Source organism: Electrophorus electricus, chromosome 13 (assembly GCF_013358815.1).
Source record: "Electrophorus electricus isolate fEleEle1 chromosome 13, fEleEle1.pri, whole genome shotgun sequence".
In the NCBI taxonomy this organism is placed as follows: Eukaryota; Metazoa; Chordata; class Actinopteri; order Gymnotiformes; family Gymnotidae; genus Electrophorus; species Electrophorus electricus.
In genome coordinates, this window is record NC_049547.1 from 16,711,961 (window position 1) to 16,721,125 (window position 9,165).

General features: G+C 40.0%; 1 protein-coding gene across 2 annotated transcripts; it reads left to right on the forward strand.

Annotated features, from left to right (window-relative positions):
* On the forward strand, positions 1 to 5,274 carry col10a1a (collagen, type X, alpha 1a). Of its 2 annotated transcripts, none has more exons than XM_027030863.2 (3): positions 1 to 88; positions 593 to 734; positions 2,880 to 5,274. In XM_027030863.2, the coding sequence occupies exons 2-3, from the start codon at positions 608 to 610 to the stop codon at positions 4,721 to 4,723; spliced, it is 1,971 nt and encodes a 656-aa protein (XP_026886664.2). In that variant the 5' UTR covers positions 1 to 88; positions 593 to 607; the 3' UTR covers positions 4,724 to 5,274. The 2 variants fall into 2 exon arrangements, with proteins under 2 accessions (XP_026886664.2, XP_026886665.2); XM_027030864.2 differs by having other exon boundaries at positions 2,895 to 5,274.
* Positions 5,275 to 9,165: the final 3,891 nt, after the last annotated feature.

A 9,165-nucleotide genomic window follows, 5' to 3' on the forward strand; every position in this document is an offset into this window, starting at 1 on the left:
CTTGCTCCTAGCACAAGGATATACAGCAGTGGGGGCCGCAGTGGTGCTGACTATTTTTATTTAATTTATTTGGAACTTAAGCATGCCGGTATGTATCATGTATGTCTGTGTGTGTGTGTGTGTGTGTGTGTGTGTGTGTGTGTGTGTGTGTGTGTGTGTGTGTGTGTGTGTGTGTGTGTGTGTGTGTGTGCGTGCATCCCTCTCTCTATTTTCCTTTTTCTCTCTGGAACTTTTCATTATGGCTAATTATGTCTTTACTATGAGAAATAACAGTCAGTGACAGGTGCAGGGAAATGCTATATTTAAAATGTTTTTAATGTACTTGGATATGAGAACATATTTTTCCAAATTGTACTTCAAATCCCTTCATCAAAAGTAGCCACCAGTTAGACAATACAGAGCACAATGTTTTCAAATAGGTCTGCTCTTTTTTTAATTAATCCTGATGTTTTTCCTTCCAGTTTGTTGCTTTTTCTGCTCCAATATTTCTACATACAATTAAAAGAGATCCAAAAAAAGTTAATCCACAAAACTTAACTTCTGCTCTGTTGTTCAAGATGAACTAATCACATTGTATGTCCTCAATCCACAGATTTAACCTCAGAAAATGGATCTACGAGTAGCAAGCATCCTTCTCCTCCTGGTGGCACTGGTGGCTGCCCATGGCGAGAGATATGTTGTCAAGAAAGTGATGAAAGCTCCTCAGTACCAGCCTTATTCAGTCAAAAGCCATGGTATGTGTTACTTCAAAACTTTATATATATATATAGTATATGTACTGTTAAAATCATAAGGTTATGTTCTTTCCTAATTCAAAGCATATCTAAAAAATAAAGTTGCAATTAGCCAATGAACATAAAAGCATATGCTTGAATTTGAGATGGAAATTCATTGTCACAGTTGGTTACAGCAAAGCACTGGATCACCAAATGGTGTTAGCTTTTCTGTCTTCAGCTCTCAATAGCAGCACAGGCTTAGATTTATGTTATATCCAGAGATTCAGTATATGCCTAAAAACTCTCAAGGGAATTTGAGACTGTGGAAGACAAGCCCTGTTGATAATACAAACTACTGTTATACAATTAGGTGTTTTAGGGAACAACAAATAGAGATTTAAACCAGTAGTCTCATGCATCACTTCTGTCTTCCTAAAATAAACTCTTGAAGAAACACAGCACTGAACATTTGAACGTGTTTTTCTAATACTGAACTTAGGAAGGACTTGTTCAGTTGTATCTTTCATGAGAGAAGGAAATAACAAACATTTGGTTTGTTTTTTGAGCTTACCAGTTTATTACCTAAAAACTTCATGCTGGATAGACTGGATTAGGAACAAGATTCACAGAAATAAAAATAGATATTTGTATTTATCAGCAAGAGATATACATGATCACACTTATGGTGTAGGATATGCAAATGTGTTAATTTAGTGACATTTAAGAGAATTAGTACTATAGACATATGACAGCAACAAAAAAGAATATGAATGACCTCTCCACTGGAATAACAGGCTTGTAACATGTAATGTAAAAATAATTTAATTGGATGTGTCACAATGACAGCTGTTTTGGTCATAATAACCAAGGACTTTACACACCAGTGTGTGTGACCATATCAAGTCACTCATAAAACCTGGGGCCTCAGTTTAATTCTCTTTTACTGTAAATGCAATGCAATATGTTTGAAAATCCAGTGCAAAGTGCTACTGACTTTAGGGAGGCTGAAAGCAGAAATTTATACTTTTGATTTATGATTTTCCAGACTTATAAAAGACTATAAATCTAAGCTTGCTGTTATTAACTAATGATTTTAAAAATCAGTTGCAGAACTAACAAATAAAGCCAATAAACAAAGTTTATTATACTTTATACTTTCACAGTGCAGTAGTAGGTCTCACAGCAATCAAACAACAGCTCTGTCAGTCTGGTTGTGGAAAAACTAACTCATGCTTCTACCCTGGCACAGGTTGCCACTACGTCTTCTTGCTCTACCAGCCGCGCTGTGTTGTTGAGCACTCAGTGTGCACTTGTCTCTCTCATCCAAGTTCAATGACATCCCCAAGCACCTCTGACCAGAGGCTGAGAACTGAACCTGATTCTCATTCACAGTGGGATTAGGAGTGCCCTCGGGGCCTAGAAATATCAGACCTACACGCTAGTCATCTCAGAAGCAGCAGAGAATATGCAGGGCTCATATATAACGCATCTTATGGGTGGGATCAAATCATGCACAAAACATGTTACTTCACATAAATTAATTAACATAAGATTAATTAACATGTATCCCGACCATAAGATGCATCGTATGCATTTAAATTATGTCTAATCAACTGCCTTGACTTCAAGCCACCAATGCTTTTCACTATTCTTATAAAGTGACACTTCTGATATTTGCAGCAGATGGTGTTATAAACTTACTTACTTTAACTGAAAACAGACAAAAGCTATTATAATACATACTGGCTCTGCATACAATTTTAAAAGGAAATTGGGACAAATTAATTGCTATAAGGTTATTACCTCGTGGCAATTATTTGTTTCATTGCATTCAGCTAAACAACATTTTCCTGCAGGAGATCCTTATAAATACTGGAAGACAAAATACCCATAGGAAATTATTTAAAATATATTAAAAGCTTGTATTATGTGTTATGAGTGAAAAGTATTTGTTTGTGGAATGCATTAATATTTGCAATCTTGATGCAAGAATGTGGAAAGAATTGATTATGAGAATGATAATAAACAATATAGCTGGCAAAGATATGCATAGACCTACAATGGTTTTGTGTTTAGTATCATATAATGACTTAATATGTCAAGAAATCATTTGGAAGCTTATTAACAATTTTGCCACTAAGATACATTTAAATGTCCTTACAGTTGTTCCTCTGGCAGGTGAGCAAGGTCCCCCAGGTGAGCCAGGCATACCTGGAGCTCCTGGACCCCCAGGACCCCCAGGAGAGAGTGCTGAAGGACTGCCAGGACCTCAGGGACCACCTGGACCACCTGGACCTGCTGGCTACTCAGCACATGGAAAACCAGGAACTCCAGGTGGGCCAGGCAAACCTGGTGTACCAGGTGCACCTGGAGATAAAGGAGAGCCTGGCACACCAGGTCCTCAGGGACCAAGGGGACCACATGGATCTCCTGGTATCCCTGGTCCTGCAGGTATATCTGCAACTGGCAAACCTGGACCAGCAGGTCTGCCTGGAGCAATGGGACCAAGAGGAGAGACAGGTCCTAAGGGGCATCCAGGTGTATCTGGGCAGCCAGGACAGAAAGGAGAGAGGGGAATTGGTATTCGGGGACCACCTGGTGAGAGGGGGCCATCTGGGACTATGGGACCTGCAGGGGCACCTGGTCAGCCTGGCATTGGTAAACAAGGTAAACCTGGATACCCAGGTGAGCCAGGTAAGTCTGGCTCACCTGGTCGAGATGGGGAACCAGGTGCTATGGGACCACCTGGACTAAAAGGCCAAAGTGGATCTCCTGGAATTGGAATTCCAGGTAAACCAGGTGAAAATGGTGCTCCAGGTATGCCTGGTACTTCTGGCCCTAAAGGTCATCAGGGAGCCAGTGGAGCACCTGGTGCTCCTGGCATTCCAGGTTATGGTAAGCCAGGTGCACCTGGTATTAAAGGTGATACTGGTCCCGTAGGTAGCCCAGGTGTAACAGGTCAGAAAGGTGAGCCAGGTGCTAAGGGTCCCACTGGATATACAGGTGCAACTGGTCCCATGGGTCCAACTGGTGCTCAAGGACCAAGAGGTTTTCAAGGAGAAAGGGGGGCTACAGGTGAGAAGGGTGTACCTGGTGCAATGGGATCTCCAGGCTTAAAGGGGCATAAGGGAGATCAGGGGGCACAAGGTGTTGAAGGCAAACAAGGTTACCCAGGTGCAACAGGCCAACCAGGCCCAAGAGGAGCTACAGGTGGTCCAGGTAGCAAAGGAGATATTGGCCATACAGGTCCAACTGGTGCTCCAGGAGCACCTGGGCCTGTTGGACCTAAGGGTATTACAGGACATTCTGGGCCAGCTGGCGAGCGAGGCCCTGAGGGTGCCCCAGGAGCAAGAGGACCCACTGGTCCTCCTGGGCCATCAGGACCAGCTGGTCTAAAAGGTCACCCTGGTCTCCCTGGTCTCCCTGGTCTCCCTGGCCCTGCAGGTATCACTGCTAAAGGAGCTTCTGGACCTCAAGGTCCATCTGGACCTCCTGGGGCTGATGGAGCTCCTGGGGAAAATGGACCACCTGGTCCTCCTGGCCTACCTGGTCCTCCTGGTGAGGTAATTTTTGAAAAGGGCCCGGCACCGGCTGCCATCATGCTCAAGACGCCAATGTCTGCATTTACTGTGTCAATTCTGACACCTTATCCTCCATCTGGGACCCCCATTAAGTTTGATCACATTGTTTACAACTCAGATCATCACTATGATCCTGAAACAGGTCTCTTTACCTGCCAGGTTCCAGGAATTTATTATTTCTCCTACAGCATGCATGTGAATGGAGCAAATGCTTTGGTGGCACTGTACAAAAACAGTGATCCCGTTATGTTCACCTACGATGAGTACAACAAGGGTTTCCTCGATCAGATGTCAGGTAGTGTTGTCCTTCATCTTAATGAGCAAGACACAGTTTATGTTCAGGTCCCCGATGATGAGGCAAATGGCGTCTTTGCCGCTGATAATGTCCACTGCTCTTTCAGTGGCTTCCTGATCGCCTCTACGTGATACGGTAGTAAGACCATATCATATCTTCTAAACCCTCTTGCTATTTCTCAAACAAGAAAAAAATGGCATGTTTAATTAAACAGGCTTTTACTCAGTGTTGAGAAATAGAAGCATCTTGACTTGAAAATTCCAAGTAGTGGGTGCCAATAAGAAGGACATTATACAACAGGTTATCAGGGAGAGAAAGGCAGTTAAAAGGCCTGAACAGTTATCTTTATTTTCTTTTGAGGGTGAAGAAAGCATGTGAAGTTTAATGATTATTTCTTGTCCTGACAATTGCTTTTCATTTGTTTATTTTATCACAGAGGGTGGTTTAAATTTTTATCTGTTTTTTAACCTTGTTATTGGTGACTTTAATACCTTGTTGGTTACAAAAAGAGAATGTTGTTCCTGACATCCTTGCATCTGACTTGAATATTATGAAATGGTCAAATTGATCATAAAGAAACACACCAGACAAACTAAACACTTAATGTTTTCCAAATGTGTTATGCATAAAAAATACCTGTGCTTTATAAACCATAATGACTGAAATAAACTGTCTTAAAGAATTTTGGTTTGCTCTGATGATTTGGCTTGCTACCATAAGTAAAACAACATACAATACATACAAATAACAAGACATTCTATTCAAATGAAACATAATATAATCAAACTACAAATACTTATAATATGCCCCCTTTTGTCCAAAGAGGCATAATAAGTATCTAACATTTACGCATCTTTCTAAGACTTTACACATCATCTTTCTAGTCAATTGTTTATTCTTTCAATAGGGATAAACCAATGTTTTTGATTTGTTTTTGAAAGATAAAGTACAAATACTGAAACCATAATTATATCTGATTGTGCTGGATTAAGCCAAATAGGTTCTCAGGGAATATATTTAGTTGGTTTGAGTGTATATAATCTAAACAATGGGTGAAGTAGGGAATATTCCTTGGTGAGCAAGTTATGCCAGTCCCATCAACCTTGGGGAGACAAGTCAAACAGAAGCCACTGGGTGGGGTTTAATCAAGCAACTGGTAGCCCCAAGCCACAGGCAGACGGAGGCACCGCGATCATATGAGGAGACTGTGGTCGAGTTGAAAGAATCGGAGTGAGAGGAGCTATTCCTATCTTAGGGCAAGCAGTGCTTTTCCTTGTGAGAAAAACATGAGATGGAAACCACAGGCTACAGGCAATCATCCAAAAGGCACATCCAGTGCACAACCTAGGAACCAGGATACTGGATGAAAACACACCCTTCTTGTGGCTCCTAGATTAATCTGGGAATATAGAAACTGCATGGTTTAAAATTGGTTTTAACTGCTGTGGTGTACTAAAAACACACCAGTGGTGTCTGTTGTCATCTCATTTATACTTAGAAAGCACTTGAGCTTTTATGGGTTAGGGAAAGGAGATGTTTTTTTCCATGGATTGAGAGAAAAATGTCAAATCTATATACCTTATAGCTGAAACCTTTGTAATTTCTAGTCCAAGTATAAAGTGAGGGAAGTAAATAGGAAGCATAGAAACCCTATATAACTTTAATCATTCATGCAAACCCTATTGTATAGGTTTAATATGGCTAAGTTTTACTTACAAAATGTTCACATTTTTGTTAATTTTCAACTACATCCCATCTATTGCACTAACTCAGCATAAAGTAAAAACAAATTAGAACAGGGGTTTCTCATTGCAGTCTCATAGTGAGCGGCACTGTACAATACACTCTTTTCTGGATCCAACCCCTCACTTTCAATCAAGTTAACTTAGGTATGTTAGAGAAGAGGAAACAACAACAAAAAATCAGTTTAAATCCAGGGAAGGATGTGAGTTCAATATCTGTAAGTCAGAATATTTAGATATCAGATAACAACTTGTTTCAATTAACATAAAAATAAAACATATTGTAATATAAATAAAAAATAGATAATAGTGCATGTTCTGTATACAGTATAATGCTTTTGCATGGGGTAACAAAATACAATTTATAGCAAGTAATATACAATTTATCTGCCCATCTACAAACCGTATGCCTACTGTCATTGTCTACTCATCACTGGAAGTGAAAGGAGCACTCCAGTATACTGTGTACACACAGGCTTAAGTATGTTATTTTGCAATGTGATACATGTAATGCCTTGAATGTTAAATGCTATTGTCATATTTCCTCTCCTCTTCCCAGCATTGATGGGACATAAGAAATCTCAGATACTCAGATACAATTTAAATTATAAATGGCTTTGTAAAATGTATAAAGTGTAGTGTTTCAAAAGTACAAGATTTGTGTTGAGTGCCTCTTGGAGTTCTTAGTAATACTTGAGATAATATACAACTAAAGATAATCTAGAAGCTGATTTTTGCAAAATGGGAATCTATTGACTAAAGGTATGGGGAATAGAACTTGTACACTTAAAAAACATTAAAGATTGAAAATAATTCTTCAGACAGATCTTCAAGCTGTTGCTGTCTAGATCCATCACATCACCATGTCTGAAGTCTGCCACAATCATTCCAATGCCAAAAAAAAAAAAGACTTGCTTCAGCAGTCTCTACAACTACCATCCTGTGGTACACTAGTCATTATGAAGTGTTCTGAGACGGTGGTCCTGTAGCACATAAAAGCTGTCTCCAACCCATCTTCTACCCACACAGGTTTGCCTACAGAATGAATAGCCATACCCCTAACCCCTTCTCACAGCACTGACCCAACTCCCTCAGCTCCACCTTCAAAATGGGGAATCTGAACAGACTCGTCACTGAACCTCCTAACCTCGGACCCAGTAACCTGCCTGCTAAGCGATCGACAACTTTCTGACTAAACACCCTCAGACCAATAGACTAAAGCCTCCACCTCTTCTCCACCCTTACACCCTGCACTGGTGCCCCACTGTACATTCATGACTGTGCTCCAGTCAATACCATCAACACCACAACTTGCAGATGACACAACTGTGGATGGACTCATCTCAGAAGAAGACCATAAAGCATACATGGATAAAGTCCAATAACTGCCAGCATGGTATTCTGTGAATAATAGCATCCTGAACTCATCAAAAAAAACAAAAGAACTCATAATGGACTTCTGGAAGAACAGTGTAATCCTTTATCCATTATACATCAATGGGGACTGTGCGGAAAATGATCCTACTTTCAGATTCCTGGGTACACACATAGCTGGAAATTACTCATGGACTACTCTTAACACAGGATCAGTCAAGAAGGCACAGTAGTGACACCACATCCTGAGGATTCCTCAGAGAAACAACCTGCAGGAGAAATTGCTGGTGTCCTTGTACCCTGCTCCAGCAAGAAAGAGATGATATATTGTATCTCTGCATGGTACTGCAGCTGCTCAGTAGCAAACAGGAGAGCCCTTCAGAGGGTTATTACCACCTAGAAGAATTATTGACTGTTTACTTCCCTCTATGGAGCACTAACTCAGCTCTCAATGACTCAGTAGAGCAGTCAACAACTGTTTCTCTGGAAACTCGTGTACATCCCTACAATTTTGAATATATATATATATATATATATATATATATATAATTTTCATACATTTTTATTTAGTTGTTTGAACTCTTTCCAATTTTAATTGTGGATTACTTTGTGTGAATGCAGTCAGGATAGCTACTCAATTTCATTGTACTCTGTACAGTGAAAAAAGGAATCTAATGTAATCACGAGTCACTCATCATTGTTTCACCATAGCTGTTGTGGGTGTTCCTGCAGCAGTGTTTTGAGGCTAACCTTGTCATTGTAATAACATCCAAGACAGTTTAAAATGATTTCCTGTTCTTTTAATAATTCATAGAAATAGTTACTGTAATACCTGAACTTTCATCTGGAATATCTAGTATGTCCCCTACCCATAAAATTGTATTCAATTCTATGCAAAGCACAAAACAATTGTCAATTAAAGCATCAACTTACACAAGGATACCACTGAGTTTATGGGCAGTTTAAACTCAGGACCAGAATCATCTGCACATGGCCAGCTGATAATTACTGTTGCAAAGCTAAGCAAAGACCAATCACAAAAGCAAACCATGTATGCACTTTCCAAAAAAAAAAAAAAAAGTTTCACCAGGACTATTAAAACTTCACCCCTCAAAAAGGGGCATATACTTATCGAGCCTCAAAAAGGTAAACAGGACAATATAGACTACCACTCTACTATTGCTGTCAAACAAAAACTGATGGGTATTTACAATTTATTACCAACATAAAAGGTCATATCAATTTCAAAGTTCTTTTCTGCCCAGTTTTCTAGGTGCAGCAGACTCAAGACTTACTATCCAAAACCTGCCTAGTCAAATTACAGCATGTACCACAATTTAGTTCAGGACTAGACTAACCCACCTCCAGGAAACTGGCTCCTAGAGCCTACTAAAAGGGTCACAGGTCAACAGCTTTTATCACACCAAACACTTATGCCAACAGACAAGACAAGTGGC

What these genes read in the sequence shown, in the direction of transcription:
- col10a1a (XM_027030863.2), top strand. Translation starts at nt 608, where the DNA reads ATGGATCTACGAGTAGCAAGCATCCTTCTCCTCCTGGTGGCACTGGTG. An exon ending in TTATTCAGTCAAAAGCCATG is followed by an intron (nt 735 to 2,879) that starts GTATGTGTTACT and finishes ATGTCCTTACAG; the next exon opens with TTGTTCCTCTGGCAGGTGAG.